Source organism: Aspergillus chevalieri, chromosome 4 (genome assembly GCF_016861735.1).
Source record: "Aspergillus chevalieri M1 DNA, chromosome 4, nearly complete sequence".
Taxonomy (NCBI): Eukaryota; Fungi; Ascomycota; class Eurotiomycetes; order Eurotiales; family Aspergillaceae; genus Aspergillus; species Aspergillus chevalieri.
This window is the reverse complement of record NC_057365.1, coordinates 992,266-1,009,837: the sequence shown is the minus strand read 5'-3', so window position 1 is coordinate 1,009,837 and position 17,572 is coordinate 992,266. Positions and strand designations below refer to the sequence as shown.

At 49.6% G+C, this 17,572-nt stretch overlaps 4 protein-coding genes across 4 annotated transcripts; 3 read left to right on the top strand and 1 right to left on the bottom strand.

The window, feature by feature from the left end:
- Positions 1–119: 119 nt before the first annotated feature.
- Positions 120–707, bottom strand: ACHE_40348S (uncharacterized protein; the record flags this gene model as incomplete). Its single annotated transcript, XM_043278536.1, has 1 exon — positions 120–707. The coding sequence occupies one exon, from the start codon at positions 705–707 to the stop codon at positions 120–122; it is 588 nt and encodes a 195-aa protein (XP_043136305.1).
- Positions 708–1,604: 897 nt separating this feature from the next.
- Positions 1,605–2,510, top strand: ACHE_40346A (uncharacterized protein; the record flags this gene model as incomplete). The annotated part of the gene is made up of 1 exon (XM_043278535.1): positions 1,605–2,510. The coding sequence occupies one exon, from the start codon at positions 1,605–1,607 to the stop codon at positions 2,508–2,510; it is 906 nt and encodes a 301-aa protein (XP_043136304.1).
- Positions 2,511–3,817: 1,307 nt separating this feature from the next.
- On the top strand, positions 3,818–5,041 carry ACHE_40345A (class I SAM-dependent methyltransferase; the record flags this gene model as incomplete). The annotated part of the gene is made up of 1 exon (XM_043278534.1): positions 3,818–5,041. The coding sequence occupies one exon, from the start codon at positions 3,818–3,820 to the stop codon at positions 5,039–5,041; it is 1,224 nt and encodes a 407-aa protein (XP_043136303.1).
- Positions 5,042–8,583: 3,542 nt separating this feature from the next.
- On the top strand, positions 8,584–11,148 carry ACHE_40344A (uncharacterized protein; the record flags this gene model as incomplete). The annotated part of the gene is made up of 2 exons (XM_043278533.1): positions 8,584–10,335; positions 10,843–11,148. 2 exons carry the CDS (start codon positions 8,584–8,586, stop codon positions 11,146–11,148), a joined length of 2,058 nt encoding a protein of 685 aa, XP_043136302.1.
- Between the last annotated feature and the right edge of the window lie 6,424 nt (positions 11,149–17,572).

Here is a 17,572-nt window from a genome sequence, read left to right as displayed (position 1 = left end):
TAACCAAATTGGTATATATTTGACAAGGGTATAAAGGCAGATTATTCTCGGTAAAAATCCAGTCAAATCATGACCGCAGGCTCATAACCACAATGCACGCACCACACATAAGCGCAGGCCTAGACAAACATAGCAGCTGCCGCAACAGCCGCCGCCGCCAACCCCCCAATCCCCTTCCCATTAACAACAGCTCCCGGAGCAGCACCCCCCTCAGGCGTCTGCGTAGCCTCGGGAGCAGTCAACTTGCTGACACCCGCGGTAACCGCCAAATCGCGATACGTGATATCCTCCTCCCCAAACGACGTCGTGGTAGTGGTCGTCGTGCTAGTCGAAACCCCGCGCACACTCATTCCCATAACCATCGACATCGAGCACGACGCGCCCTGCGTCGACGAGGTGATGTCGCAGCCCTCGACGAGAGACATCTTGGCCTGCACGCCGCTGGTCTTGGTGGCGTAAACGGCATTGAGGGATGCGGTGGAGGGGCCGTAGGTCAGGGTGAAAGGGGTTTCGAGGGGGCAGATGGATGCTGTAGCGTTGGGAGCGCAGTTTAGGGCCAGGATTGTTTCGAGGGCGTTGACTTCGACGACGCTGGCGGCAATGTCGGTTAGGGGGAGGGCGGATTCGCCGGCGTCGAAGACTTTGAGGGTTGTTGTTTGGGAGAGGGCGGTGGTGGCCAGGGCCAGGAGGGTGAGGGAGGACTTCATTTTGTTGTTCTTATTCAAAAGTAAATGTATATGGGGGTTTCAATTGAGTAATTGACAGTGTCTGTCTGGTTGAGAATGCTGAACAGAACCCCCGAGACTCAGAGCCTTTTATACACAACCAGGCAGACTCTGCAAGGCTCAGCCTAACCGTAAAAACCCTATAATCCACATTTTGGCACCGGAATACGAGCCTCAAAAAGTCAAAAAGGCAAACGGAATTACACCGGGAAGTTTAGTATTGGTCCAAAATCGAAAGCCAAGCAGCTAAGGGTCTTAGCGGTGATCCTGCATAGCGGTCGGTGTCCGTATCCCGTACAGGAACAAGGCTCCGTATAGATTAGATTGCCCGATGAGGAAAGGTTGAGGCTCAAAAAGTCATTTTGTATACCCAATAGTCCCGTGACGATCGGGGATTGCCGACATTGTGCGGCGAGTCACATGATCTGGCTGCCTAGGCTGATAAGGCAGCAACAGGCAGCAGGGACTAGCGCCGCTAAGAATGTCAGGCAGAAATTTCCCGCCGCCAGCCACGCGCCTGTCAGGTGATATCACGTGCATGACAGGTACTTCTGTTCTGTCTTTTTCTCTGTGGTGCTTCTTTGGTAGTTTTTCTTTTCGGTATAGCAACGATGCAAAAATAGGATGGATAAAGTATTAGCCTGGGAAACAACTAAAAATACACTGCCCTATACCCATGGAAACAGTTCGCAGTGGAGTGGCCGCGTTGGCTGGTGCGTGTCTCATGGCGGCCTCTGAATGGCTGCAGAGAGAAAGACCGCTCAGCCTCATCATTTTCTCCTCTCTTGACAATTTTTCTCCTTCATTCCTCTCTGCTGCACATTTTGTGAGAGAAAAGGGATCCAGAGAAGACGAGAGCAAGAGCAGAAGAGCATCAAAATGAAATTGTCAATTCTTCTGACCCTACAGACTCTCTGTCTGCTGGCATGCGCCGACCAGCCGGCGCAAACGCCCGCCCAGGCTCTCCCTGCGCGCAGTCTCAGTCTCATTATCCCAGACCCAACACCACCACCCAGCAGCGCACCAACATGGACGACGCTCATCAAACAGAAGCGAGCGGATTCCACGGAAGATTCTGGCGACTCCACGGACGATTCCAACACAGCAACGGAGACGACTGACGCTGCGACGACCGCTGAAACGAGCGCTGAGACGACTGCGGAGAGCACATCTGAGACAAGTTCGGAGACTTCTTCAGAGACAACCTCCAGCGAGACGACTTCTTCGGAGACCACTTCGTCAGAGACCAGCACAACCTCTTCGGAGACGACCAGCTCGACCAGCTCGACCAGCTCTTCCAGCAGCAGCTCTAGCACATCCAGCACATCGACAACATCCACCAGCAGCAGCACGACCAGCACCTCCACCGCAACCAGCACAGCTTCCGCCGAGACTGCTGAGCGCAACCGCGTCGGCAACATCGCCGCGATCGCAGTCTTCAGCTCTCTTGGCGGAATCATCGCGATCGTCTTTATCGCGCTCGCTCTTCGTAAGCGCATCATGCGCCGTCGCAGGGAGGAGAAGAAGGCATTGTTGCAGGCTGGATCATCGGCATACTCGATGGTTCCGGTGTCAGATGAAGCAGCGGCGTCGAACGGGGAAGTCAAGTTTGATCGGTTGTCGATGATGTTCGCTGCGAACGACCCAAAACCACAGGACGCGGCTGGGGCTGGGGCGGGGGTCCAGGTCAATGCGACGCCGTTGTTGACGCCACAGCAGGCGGCTCAGCAGGGGTACCCGCAGGCATACCCTCAGTACCCACAGGGATATCCTCACCAGATATAACCTGAGTGCAGGAAAAATGGAGGAAAATGTAAAGAGAATGTGTGATGTTTTTATGGTTTATACGATAGCATTTTGTTTATACGCATAGTTACGACGATAATATGATAGATCTCATACATCATACCGACATTCAGTGTGTCATCGTACGCGGTCAATGAGTTGTCTCTCCACACTCCAGACTCTCCTCATTGTATCTCTCCTCAGTTGTATGCAGAATGACGCCCTTAGCGAGAGGGAGATCGGACGATCGCAATCCTTCTCCGCACGGCTCGATCGCCGTGTGTAGTAGATACTACAAGTACGGAGTACAGAAGGCAGTATAGCATCAATATACTGCTACATTGATAAACCGCAAGTACAGAGTACATTATAGTCTACTGGTAGGAGTATCTAAACAAGAAAAGGGGGTTTTCCGGCCAGTCAGCCCTAGGTAAGCGCGCGACAGGAGGTACTTGCCCAAGTGGGAAGGTGACACGAGGGCTGGGCCGAGTTAGCCGGCGCGTGCGCTAACCTTGTTTGGGCCCACGCAGAGTTTTATTTAACAACTGAGTCTATCCTAAAAAGTCTATACAAGAATACCTGCAGATACTTGCGCTACCAAGAGATATGTAGCTGTTCCCTTCACTCTGTCTGTACCTTAAGTACCGAGTACATTGGCTGTGTACTCTCACTCGCCAGCTGTGCTACAATTGCATCATCATGCATGCCAAGTGCCGATCTCAGGGACCATCAGGTGATGGGCTTAGTCATGTCCGTCCATCCCGGCCGGTGTTTGGTAGAATTGACCATGGTACTGTATTCCTTGTACTAGGTAGAGGGTATAAGAGGCGGCCGGAGTATACGGAGGCTACGGACACGGATTTAACACGGAGCTGAATGAAAGAGTTTGACCGGAGGAAGATACTCATCTTGTATACTCAGAGTATACTCAGTATACTTCTACTCATGCGAAAAGCGGTAATGCGTCATTTCCGTCCGAGCTCTATATCCGTAGTAGTCTTTTCTGCACTATACACAAGTACAAGTTCCCCCCATATACAATAATGTCGGCCTCGCATTCCGGCCCGACAGGTCCTGCCGTCACTTCCGACGAGTCATCGTCCCTCTTTACCTCTGCTCTTTCCGGTTCTTTACCCAAACCGGGGCAAATGAAAATCGCTGCTGTTGATCCCTATGTTGCTTATATAACCTGTTGTGTCCCTCTTTTCTCCTCTTTTCTCTGAATTTTTTTCAGATCTTCCTCTTTCCCCTCCCGCACTGTGTCGTGACATGCTCCTGCATTTCTCTGCTTCTTTCTAAACCTAACAATGGCCACCGCGCTTGCATCTCCCGACTCCGGCCGGAGCTCCGATAGCAGCTCGCTGGACGGCGCTGCGACCGAAAAGCAGAAGCTCGCTTTGAACGGCATCACAGCCACCACAAAAACAAAGACCAAGAGCAAAAAGTCCCGAAAGTCCAAGAAAGATGCTCAAGGAAACGACCTCTCCGAGCTAAACGATACCGCAGCCGCCCCCAAGCGCTGGAAAAGCTTCTGGACCGCCTTCCGCTACTTGGCGAATCTTAACCAGAAGGAGGTCGATGATTTCATGGCCTCCTATGTCATCTACAACCTGGACTGGTCCAACGAGCAGCAAATGGTCGAGACCCTGGGTCCCAATTACCAGGAGAAAGTTGGTGACTGTTTGAAATCGTACTATGGCGTGCTGAATCATCTCTGCGCCCTTGGTGACGTCGAGAAGATGTACATCCCGCCCTTCATGAGTCGCAAAGCCACCGTGCTCGAGAACCAGTTGCTCTACGAGGTGTCTATCGCGCGCGACCTCGAGCTGAAACCCGGCGACCGCGTGCTGGATCTAGGCTGTGGTCGCGGGCGTGTCGCAGCACATATGTCCGCTGTTTCCGGCGCACACATCACGGGCCTCAACATCGACCCGAACCAGATCGCGCAGGCGCGCGATTTCAACGCGAAGCAGGGCTTCACAGAAAACAAGTTCGTCGAGCAGGACTTCAACGCCCTCCCGCTTCCCTTCGCCGACTCCTCCTTCGACGCCTTCTATCAGATCCAGGCGTTCAGCTTGTGCAAGGACCTGCGCAAACTGTGCGCGGAGATCTTCCGCGTGCTCAAGCCTGGCGCGCGCTTCTCCATGCTCGACTGGGTGTCCTTCGACGCCTACGACCCGCAGAACCCCGAACATGACGCGCTGATGCGCCGCGTAAAACCGCTCATCGGTGCCGTCGGCACGCCCACGCCCAAACTCCTCGAGGACGCTCTCACCGACGCCGGGTTTAGCGTGGTGAAATCGGATAATGCTAGTTTGGACGGGTTGCAGGCGCCGCTGATCGAGACGGTGGACACGTACTTCCGCACGATGCGCGGGGTGATCCTTGCGTTGGTTAAGGTGCGCGTGTTGCCGCCGCACTTCAAGACGCTCATTAACCGGCTTTGTCTGGACGGTGAGGCGTTTGTGGAGATGGACTATAAACGGTTGATCACGACGAGTTATCGCATTATCGCGCAGAAGCCGCGGTAGTCTTTTACCTCCGATCACCTCTCCTTTGCCCTCCCCTCTGTCCCACACTTCCTATCTTTTTTTTTTTTTTTCTAATGCATCCGATGTAACATATCACGACCCGCCGACGACAATACCATTACGGCGCTTGCATGGGTTGATTTTTTTCCATTTGTTTTTTCACTTGTTTTTCTACCCTGCTTGTTTCTTGTTAGTGGCGTTGCGACCGCGGACGAGACTACGATAGATAACTAATCCTCTCAGTACGCGTACAGAGTACATCGTACAGGTACATACTAATGTTGATATTTTACTTTTTTATCTTATCCTACGTTACTATGCGATTTGCGATTCGGCATTGTCATGTTATGTTATAGAATGATCGAGTGTACATAGAAAAGCAATGCACTTTTCTCCGTGACTAAATGCATAATTATGTCATACTCGTGCTTTGTGTTTGTTTATGCAGATGCAGATGAACATGACTCGCCACGGCTGCGGATAAGGATTCCTCGCCTATCAAATTAATCACTAGCCAGAGACCCTGATCTGATCTACAAGGTCCAAACAGGGAACAGGGAACACGGAATGGGAAATAACGGCGATAAGCTAGTTGTGACTGGTTGATGCAGACCGCTTTATGCCTGCGATTGCTTGCTCGAGGGAGATTATTTAGAGATTATTTAGACTGGTAGTTTGGGGAGGATTGCTGTTAGGATGTTGTCGTTGATGCGTTGCGCGTTTGGGGTTTCGAGGGTGTTGTTTTGAGATTATGTATCTGCCTTCGTTATCCTTGGACAGAAACTAGAGGGGGAGATAGGGCAGGGAGAGAAAGGAGGTATATGTTATAATCCAGGTCGAATAACCGGAATACCGTGCTTAGTACGACGCCGGAGGTTCGGATTCCTGACTACGATTGTCAATCGTCTTCGTCTCGGAACGAATCGAACGATAGTAGGAAAAAGGATTATAGGATACCAGAATGACAGTATCAACACCTTCAACCCTGAGGAACTCCTCTAGCGAGTTTGGGTCTCCGGCATAATATCTCGTTTTGCGCAGGACTACGTCTCTGTGCTTACCGGATGGTTTGAAAGGAGGGTCGATAGGATCTGAGGCGGTGATGTTTCCTGGTGGTGCAACGACTTGAGAGAACAGTGTGTCGGATGTGACTTCGGGTTTCCACGGTTCCGTGAAATAGATCCTCGTATAGACATTTAACGGTGGGGGAACAAGTTCATAAATCCTATTCAGCTATTAGTCGAGTTATGTATGAAGAGAATCGAATCAGAAAGGTACGCAGTAATCCAATTCGTAGTCGCATTTATCCATCTCGCTCCTGCTTCTGTCTCATTGACGTTGCCTACCGAACATGATATCCCTGATTGGTTTCACAAACAGTTGAATGCAGAGGAACTACTAAAAACAAAATCCAAGGATAAACACTCACCAGCACATGGAGGAACTTGTCCTCCCATTAACATTGTTTTGCTCGCGCAGACACCTTCATCTTCTGTGTTAGCCACTACGTCGGCTACGGCCCCAGGTACACCATCCTCAATAACATCGCGCTACAAGCGTCTTGATATCCCGGGTCCTCGAGATATAGCAGTCAGGGACTACAGCGAGTGGCATGCATCAAAAGTGGATGATAACGATCTCAAGAATGATCACCGAAAAGCATGTCAAGTGGCGCTGAAAAATGGCCTTGACCTGCAGCAAATATTCAGTCACCCGGATCCAACATTTTTCATAGAGAGATAAAAATAGGCACTGCTTATCGTCTCGTCGATGACATCGTCGAATGGGTTAAACTGTAGGGAGAAGGTAGGAATAGATGGTTCCTAGTCTGATTGACAACTTCAAGTTTACATTACACCTTTTTTGCATTCGAAGCATCATTTTGTTCCTTGTCATGTTTATCAGTTGGCTGCATGCACCCTCAATATAATCCACATTGACGTTTTTCCGATCCATGGTAATTGTGCATTCTCAGTATGATTTAGGCTTCACTTGGCTATTCCCAGTATATGGCTGCCTCTCTTATCACTATGTCCACTATGCAACTAAAATTTTATATTTCATCAATTTTTAAGCCCGCATGCCGAAAATGGTCTACTGCACTTTGTTTGCATGCACCCACACCGCCGATACACCACTGAAGGAAGTGGTGGAAATCTTGAACAGGGCTGTCCGCATAGGGCTGCCAACTTCGCTTAATGAAATCCTTAAGCTCGGAAAAAAGCTCCTCAATCGGATTCAGATCAGGCGAGTATGGTGGCAGATATACTAATTCACTCTTGCGTCCCAACACATTTGTTTGACCATTTCAGTATGATGATAAAATGCATTATTCATCACTAAGACAGACTTGGGAGCTGGCCATCTGCCACAATGATGGAGCAGCTGTTCAATAGAATCCTCGAACACAGCGGCATCTGTTGTCCTTTGAAATACCTGAGAAAGGACAATGCCATCCTGAGCATATGCTGGTAGGATCTGGTACCGCTGTCCCCTCTGGAACTCGGATAATTGCACCGGGGCTAGCCCAAGTGGAGACCAGCCGCTCTGTCGACGACCTGCACGCTTGTCACATCCAACTCATCCAAATAAACAAGGAGCGAAATTGAGAAAGGTTATAGAGATAGGAATCTCGCAAATCTGCATTGCACTTGTTGGAAATTTGTCGAATTACCTTTTTTGACCAGCCCTTCTCAGTTAGTGCTCGGCTGATGGTGCTCGGTGAGACATATACATTGAAATTCTGCCTGAAAAAGGATGCCATTTCATCAAGTACAGATAAGGATGCTCGCGCAGATCATTACAGAGAGTTTCTAGCATCAACGGCGTCATACTTCGTTGCGGGCAGGCAGGTTTTGGCGGAGCTCGAACACCGCCAAGTTGTTTCATGTTTGAGCGAATCTTAGTCACGGCTTGTCTGGTACATTCTGCTGCATAGGTTATTTCCTTTGTAGTCAGTGGAATATCGTTTATCATATCTTGAATAAGTTTCCGCTTCCATGGGGGAAGATGTGGCGCCATATCAACCATTGGAGACGAGATGGTCCTCTGGGAAATGGAAGGAGTCACATTGCTAAGCAGAAATGATTGGATTTGATCGACCAGACGCCGATGGAAATCCATGGGACCCTCATGGGACTTCAACAACCTAGGCTGCGAGTGACACTGTGATAATTGGATAATAATATTTCCAGCTCGGACTCATGAGTGATTAGCAATATTGCTCCTACCGTCAAAAGAAAATCACCCTGGGTGAAGTAATTGGGCTCCGAATAATAGAGTATGTTGAATTTTTAGCTGTCATTCCTAGCATAGATTCTTATCTCTTTCTGTTGATACGATTATAGCGAATACGCTCAGATACGCCACTAGATGTCAGACTAGCCTTGCAGGAACACGTAGCTGATTACCCCTCCTTTCCCAACTGGTGAATATCCCTTTACCTTCTGTTCATGATGAAACTCCCTTTCCATCTGGGTATGTGATCTTGTTGAACAATCTAGGCCCGTTTAGTATCGTCTTTCACATTGGTTAAACCCATAATGAGTCCTTTCACCCACAGTGATTATACAATCGCGTGGATATGCGCCTTGCCGCTGGAGATGGCGGCAGCGAGGGTCATGCTGGACAAAAAACACAACTCCCTACCTCAGCCTTCCACTGATCCGAACGCGTATGAACTTGGCGAATTGAACGGCTATTATATTGTCATTGCCTGCCTACCCACCGGTATATATGGAACGGTATCCGCTGCGACTGTTGTGTCTCACATGACTTCAACATTTCCTCAGATCCAGTTTGGACTAATGGTGGGAATCGGGGGAGGGGCTCCGAGCCGCAGTAACGACATTCGATTGGGTGATGTGGTGATCAGTAAGCCGGTCGGAAGGTATAGCGGAGTGATTCAATATGACTATGGCAAGACAGTTCAAGGCGGACAATTCGAACCGGCCGGCACCTTGAACAAGCCACCACAGGTCCTTTTGACGCATATGGCTCGGCTGGAGGCAATCCAAATGACAAGTCAAAAGAATGATATTTCAACGGTAGTGTGGAAAGTGCTGGAACAAAATCCTGATATGAAAGATGGATTTTCACCTCCAAGGCAGGATACAGATTATCTTTTCCATTCCTCCTACCACCATGCCGACAAGAAAAGCAACTGTCAAGGTTGCGATAAGGAGCAATTAGTCAACCGACGACCGCGTGATACCAGGACACCCCATACCCACTATGGGTTGATTGCATCGGGAGATAAGGTCATTAAGGACTCGAAAACACGAGACCGTCTAGCTGAACAGCATGGGATACTTTGCTTTGAGATGGAGGCAGCAGGTCTTATGGATGCGCTTCCAACGCTGGTGATCCGAGGGATATGCGACTATTGCGACTCTCATAAGCAGAAAGAGTGGCAGGGCTATGCGGCTTTGACAGCAGCTGCCTATACAAAATTGTTGTTGTCGGTTGTGGCTGTGTCCTGTACGGATCGGATTTTGAGGAAAAGAGATAGAGTTCGTCACTGGATGGTCCCACTGGCAAGAAATCCGCGATTTGTTGGTCGTCAGCATGAAATTAATGAACTGAAAGAAATGATCATGATGCAAGACGGGCCCAGCAAGGTTGCAATTACAGGCTTAGGAGGGGTTGGGAAGACCCAAGTTGTCCTGGAGCTAGCTTACCGCTTACGAGACTGGGATAAGGACTGCTCGATTTTCTGGCTCCCATGTACTAGCCATGCGATAGTTGAACAGACATACCTGAATATTGCACAGACACTCGGACTTCATGATGTGAAGCCGGCAGAGGTGAAAGAACAGATCAAAACATATCTCAGCTCCAAGAGTGCCGGGAAGTGGCTTCTAATCTTCGATAATGCGGATGATGTGGACATGTGGCTACCAGCTCATGGCGCAGGTCCAGCTCTTGAGGACTTCCTCCCTCAGAGTGAACAAGGCCGCATTGTGCTCACTACCCGAAATCGGAAACTTGCAGTGGAGCTAACATCGTCCAATATCATCACTATTCCGGATGAGGATGGAGAAGTTGCGTCGAGCATTCTACAACAGTCATTAATAAAGAAGGACTTGCTCAAGGACCATGTCACAGCAGAAGCTCTCCTCAAACAGCTGACATTCCTTCCACTAGCAATTACGCAAGCATCGGCATACATCAATAAAAATGGCCTCAGTCTGTCCACCTATCTTGGGCTTCTACAAGAGCAGGAACTGGAAGTAGTGGATCTCTTGAGTGAAGACTTCAAAGATGCAGGTCGCTATAAGGATGTCCAGAACCCAGTGATCACCACCTGGTTAATATCATTCAAACAAATTCAGCACCAAAATCAATTAGCGGCCGACTATCTATCTTTCATGGCTTGTATCAATCCACGCAACATCCCTCAGTCCCTTCTTCCCTTGACAACATCCAGAAAATGTGGGATTGACGCTTTGGGACTTCTGGATGCATATTCTTTCACGAACAGTCAAGATGAACATATCAACATGCACAGACTTGTGCATATCGCAATTCGGAACTGGCTAAGAAAGAATGGGCTATTCAGTCATTGGATCGAAAGGGTTGCTGATCAGACACACAAAGTTTTCCCGGACCATCACTATACCAATCGAGGGCTTTGGCGGCAATACCTCCCTCATGCTTTGGCGCTTGTGCATGACAATGAATTCATAGTACAACGGGGACAGTACATAGACTTGATGGAGAGAATTGGTTGTTGTGTTATTAGTGATGGGAGATATCACGAAGCGGTGATATTATACGGGGAGCTGATGAAGTTCAATCAGGAAAAAAATGGACCCAAACATCCCTCTACTCTGACCAGCATGGCGAACCTGGCATCAACCTACTGGAATCAGGGACGATGGAATGAAGCTGAGAAGCTGAATGTGCAAGTGATGGAGATAAGGAAGACAATGCTGGGGCCTGAACATCCTGACACTCTGGTCAGCATGAATAATCTCGCCTATACCTGGGAATCTCAAGGCAAGCTTCATGATGCCTTGGCTCTAATGGAAAAATGTTTGCAAGTTGTGCAGCAAAGTACTAGGGCCCAATCACCTTCGTACCAGATCCTTCTCTCGTGCTCTTAGCGACTGGATGGATAAGTATAATCCATTACCAACCCAACCGTCTCCAGCAGCGCTCACTCAATCAGGATGCTCGCAACATTTGCAGGAAATTTCAGTGGAGTCTACAGCAGCTGTGGTGACCGCTCAGCTGCTCTGTGAAGAGCACATCAATTTATCTCACACCCAGAGACGATCAAATGCAAAACTTTTTCTTCGAAACCATCCCCTTATTATAGCTTCCAGAGCAGGCTCACCGGCCCCTGGTAATCAACACTTGCAAGAAGTCGATTAATTCGGTGCCGCTATAATCTGCGCAATAAGGCTGTCACAGGCTGCGCCTGTAGAATAAATAACATGGTATTCGGAGGGATGATTGGAGGAGTTACCAGGCTACCTACCCCACACGATGTACATTTGTATATAAAGCGGTCCGATCGGACCTCCGTTCTTTTCTTCTTCAACGAAATCTTTTGTGTGATAGCTAGTCATTAGCACTACGGGCTTAGCCCATAACAAAGGCTGGGTAACCGAGAAACTGACATGTTCAGTTACGATTTTCCAACAGACAGAGCATGCTTGTATTATATATACCCTTTCAAGTGAGGAGAAGGAACTCCACTAATCTCTGAAGGTGCCAATTTTCATTTCTCAATTAATTTGAGCAAATTAGCTGGTGCAAACGCTGTGACGGCTCAGCACTTTAACGCCGCCTCAGTGGCGAGCACTTAGCGCGGCCACATGATCCATAGACACAACCCCCTTTTTCCTGTAGATAGATTTCCTCTTCTCTTCTTTCCCCAGATTCGATATTCTCGTCGATAGCTACAATAGTTTAGATAGCGATGTCGATTCATTATCTGCTATTCCGAGCTCGCCACAAGACGCTATTCATCAGTTGTATATCCTACCTCTCGCTTTATTCATGAGCCCAGATCATTTAGTCTACATGTAACTAGCAAATTATTTATCCGGTATGTCTTCGATTTCCTTCTCAGTGAACTTCGCTTTCGGTCAGGTAAGCCACATGTAATGTTGAGGAAAAAAAAGAATAAACAGCAGTTTTTTAAGGTCGGCAATATCAGCCTGCAACTCCACCTGCTCGCTCTTCTACCCAAGCATCTGCAGCGTAGTCAGATAATCGAAGCATATGAAACAAGGCACCTCACTATCACCCTCACATCATCATGCCCATGAGACAATTGAGAAACAGGTCTGGCAAGGTCCATTGTGCGTTTAAAATAAAGTCACCTTCTCGCCGGGCATGATTCCACAAGGGACACCTCGACGAAAGAATTGCACTTGTTGAGTGTATCGAAAGACGGCTAATTATGTCGTATCATATCTCGTGATTCGGGTGATTGCTCTATCCGAACCAGGAACTGGCTCTTTGGCGCTGGGTCCATTGTATATGGGGTAGATGTAGGCTCCCTCGATTGTCAAAATGGTTTGCTTCACGCATAACTTCATCTTTACTCCAGGTAGGTTCATAGCGGTCAGATAATCTCTGCTTCTTCAATTATATCAAGGCTTCGATATTTCGTTTATTGTACTCCAAATAGGAGTAGGGTGAAACATCTGCAATGCTCGAGCTTTGCGATGCTCACGTTGCTTGCTATTTTCGATTTGAATCCCGTCGGATTCTCACAAAATCTATACGTAGCGATTACCACCCAATGTACTCCTCGTCTTCGCCTCGTTGCCGCTGGATATAAATGCGAACTGTTGTTTACGGTGAATATGAACTGTAATGGTTGTTGGAAACTAAAGAGCAAATAATCACTGATGCATTAGAGCTTCGTAAAAACCACCTTTAATATCATAGTCATCAGGCGCCTGGAACATCAAAATTAGCACCCACAAAAAACACGTCTTCTTCACGCGTTTATCGACTGATAGGGGCCTCCTGGCACCTATAAACCACCATGGAGGCACTGAGACCCCATGGTGGTGGTATATCGCACGCGTCACCCCCCGGAGTGGGCAACGTGGCCTCCCAGTTCGCGGAAACAGAAGATATGCCAGTCACCCCAACGCCAACCCGCTGGCGATCTGGAAACATGATGCAACCCGAATTCAATGAAGGCAACATGGAGAGTGCAAGCATGGATGAAAATGAGGGCCAGGAACACTGGCAAACCAGAGGAACCAGCAGGACCCCCAGCCGAGCCAGCGAGGCCAGAAGTGGAATCAGGCAACGAAAGATATTACAGAAGTCATTGATTGGCAGGCCAAGGCATCACACTTCCCTGCTAGATGTGAGCAAACAGGCTCAGATGTTAGTGGGGGCCCTGGAAACAGCCCAGACACAACAACAAGAGATATATCAGATGGTGCAGGAACAGGTACAGGCACACCTGGCAGAAGAGCTGTCCAACTGGAGAGCAGAACAACAGACTCATGAAGGGATCTACCTTGAGCGGATTACAAACCTGGAGCAGGAAGTCAGTAAACTACGCACAGAGCTTACAGAAGCCCGGCACACCATCCAGCAGCCTGCGCCGGGGAGGCAAGACACACCGGCAATTGATACCCAACCAAACTGGGTAAACAAACATGTCAACAGCCAAACCCCCAAGGTGAGGGAAATGAGCCAACAACCAAGGCAGGAACCTAGTTTTGCAGACCTAGCTGCACTGCTCTCCACCAGACCGGGAGGACAGGAATGGCAGGAGGTCACTAAAAAGAGGCCGAAGAACAGACAAATCCAAGCAGTTGCTGCTGCTAACCAGCCTGATCCAACCAAACTTAAGCCAGCCAAGGACAGCCCCAAAGAGGCACGGAGGCTACTCTTTCGCCGAGAGGGAGGCAAAACCGCCCCAAAATCAGAGAAAGAGGATGTCATTCTGGCCATCAACCGAGCAGTAGCAAAGGAACACTTCCCAGCGTTCATCCGGGTGGTGGATGCAGGATATACCAACACCGGAGCGATTACAATTCTCCTGGAGAAAGGCACCCTAGGCTCTATGCTACTACCTGTCTACAAAGACCTACTGGTCACTGCAGCTCGACAAGCAGACCCAACAGTGATATCTGTTGAACTACCAGAACAATGGTACCGTGTCAAGATTCATGGGGTCCCAATTAGACGTTACCTCACTTGTGGTCTGGCTCTGGCTCGTGAAGAGATTGAGCTAGGCACTGAATACCGGTTAAAAAGAAACCCAACATGGCTTCGGAGCTCAAAGGAGCTACACAACAGCAACCAAAAGGGCTCAACTATTGTTATTACAGTTGGCTCACTAGATGAGGCCCGGAGGCTTCTCATCAATGGCATTCGATTTGGAGGCTCCCGCTATAAGACGGAGCAATACTGGGAAACAGGAGTGGATACAGTCTGCCCCAGGTGCTGCCAGTTGGGCCACCGCAGCTTCAAGGCCTGCGGGGACCGCCCACCATGCTGTTTTATATGCGCGGGGCCCCATGAAGGCACTGAACATGCCTGCCGGGTAGTAGACTGCCCCGCCAAACCAGGAACCGCCTGTAAACACATCCCGGCCAAATGTGGCACCTGTGGAGGCCCACACCCCGCAACAGTAGGGAATTGCCCAGCTAAGCGAGCAGCGAGGAAGGAACTGAGAAAGAGAACTGTGGAGTCTAAAGACAGATCCCAACTGGCTGAGAGACCCCAGCAAATGACCAATGTGGAACTAGCTATTCCAAGCTCACCAGGATTCACTTTCAGTGTGGTCAACCGAGACCAGCATCAATCACGACCACGGAGCAGCTCAGCTCCCAACAGCCCCCAGACCCAGCGGTATCTGGGACTGAGCTTGACAACTGGCCAAGAGGACACAGAGATGAGGGGCATTAACACCCCAGGGCGTTCAATAGCCCATTAATGCGACTACTCCAACACAATTGCCGCAAGACCTATGCAGTCACAGTTGCGGCTCTGGAGGCGGGGCTGGAGCTAGGGGTGGGACTAGCATGCCTACAGGAACCTTATATCGATATGGAGTTCCGACATGGAGGATATCAGATATATTGGCCAGAAGCAGGATCTCTTCGAGACCGGCGAGTGGCAGTAGCAATCCGACGGGATATATTGAATGAAATGATTGTGGAGGCCCGAACAGATCTCCTTGATCACCCATACCTCATGGTAATGGATGTATGGGAGTTAAATCAGGCCCGGGAAAAAACATGAAGAACCAGGATAATCAACTGCTATGACAATTGGTTAGGAATCGGCCATTGTTGGCATGGGGGGAATGAGAGACAGAGAAGAGCACTAGAGGATGTGCAATGGGACCAGGTTCTTGAGGGAAGATGCCTGCTTGTGGGAGATTTCAACGCCCATAGCCCACTATGGAACCCTCTTACAAGAGCCCAGGTGAACGCGGGGCCATTGGAGGACCTGATAGATGAAGCAGACCTCTACATCAACAATGAGCTAGGAGTTTCCACTCGACCAAAAAGAACTCCAGGGATCTCAATTATCGACTTGGCTCTAACCACGGTTAGTATGGGGCCTCTGGAAACATGGGTGATTGACCAAGAGCACCCAACTGGTTCAGATCATGAACTGATAGTCATGGAATGGACCTCTCTGGAGCGAATACCCACAATGCCCTCACAGGATGTAACAGGGTGGCAGATCCAGGCGCTCCAAGCCAACCCACAAGCCCTGGAAGAAGCCAAGGGGGATTGGCAAACGAGAACAGAATCTAGACCCTGTTTGGGGGACTCTTGCTCATCAGAAGACCTAGCTGGGGAAGCCATATGGATCCAGGAGGCCCTGACAGCAGTATTAAATCAACATGCAAAACAGCTATGGGTGACTCCACTATCAAAACGCTGGTGGGGAACGGAGATTAAAGAAGCCCGTAGGACCTACAGCCAGGCAAGACAGGCATGGCAGGGTCAAGAGATCTCTACAACAGAATTGAGAGAGGTCCGGAATAACTACTATCAAGCCATCCGACGAGCGAAACGCACCTGCTGGGAAACCTTCCTGGAAGGGACAACTACCCACCCTGGCTCTGTGGACACTGTGAGATGCTGGCAAGCTCTGAAATACACAAAGCCCAGAACAGCTACAACTACGCCAACCCTGCATGGACCCCAGGGGCAGCTAGCCAGCTCCCTTGAGGAAAAGGAGGCCCTAATTCGGGAAACAGCCTTCCCCCAGGTACCAGGAGATAGCCAGGAAGTTGAGATCTCCCAAGGGTCCTGGCATAGTCAGGTGGATGAAGGAATAGTGAGACATGCTCTGTTTTACCAGGCAGTACAGAAGGCTCCAGGAATCGATCGTTTGAATTTTCGAGCCCTCCGGCTCTTGTGGGAATGGGACAGTCCTAGAATTGTTGCTCTGGCCCGACAATGTTTCCGGTTGGGTCTACATCCACCAGTATGGAAGGTAGCGAAGGGTATTCTGTTAAGGAAACCTAATAAACCAGACTACGCAGCTGTGAAGGCCTACCGGGTGATTAGCTTACTAAACTGCCTAGGGAAGGTGGTTGAAAAGATAGCGGCAGATGCTATTGCCCACCACTGTGAGACTATGGGAATACTACACCCAGGACAGATGGGAAGTCGCAAGCAACGGAGTGCAATTGATGCAGTGGCATGTCTAATACAGAACACCCATGAAGCCTGGAAACTCCAACAACTTATGGGAGCACTATTCCTTGACGTGAAGGGAGCATTCGACCATGTGAACCCAAGCCGACTGATAGCCTGACTGATTGAATTCAACCTAGATGGGGATCTGATCCGATGGGTACAGTCCTTCTTGACCGACAGATGGGTACAGCTACAGATCGACAACACACAGTGCCCAGCACACCCAATTAACTCCGGGGTGCCACAGGGCTCGCCAGTGTCACCAATTCTCTTCATTATATACCTCAGCGGTGTATTTGATGCAATTGAGAGGAGAGTGAATGGTATCCAGTGTCTCTCATTTGCAGATGACATAGGCCTGCTCGCTCCAGGATATTCAGTTAGAGAGGTCTGCAAGAAGCTGCAAGAAGCTGCCAAGGTGGCCATTGAGTGGGGGCATGGTAATGTGGTCCAGTTTGATGCGGGGAAAACAGAAGCAGTCCTACTTACTCGCAAACGGGGCCGGGAACTGAAAGATCAGATTCAACGAGCACAAGTGGAGGTAGATGGCCACTGTGTGCCCTTCAACTTAGAGGCAACGCGATGGCTTGGTGTCTGGCTTGATTCTGGGCTGAATCTCAAAGCCCACTATCAGACCTGTATGCGCAAGGCACGGGCTGCAGAAAACAGAGTACAACGCCTATGCCAGAGTCATGGACTGGCCCCAGGGCTAGCTCGTCAGGTTCAAGTAGCAGCAGTGCAATCAGTAGCTCTGTATGGAGCAGAGCTCTGGTGGCAGGGCCAGAAGGATAGGCTAGTGGGTATACAGCTCATGATCAATCGACAGGCCCGTGCAATTACCGGCATGTTGAAATCCACTCCTGTAGGGCCACTAGTTCGT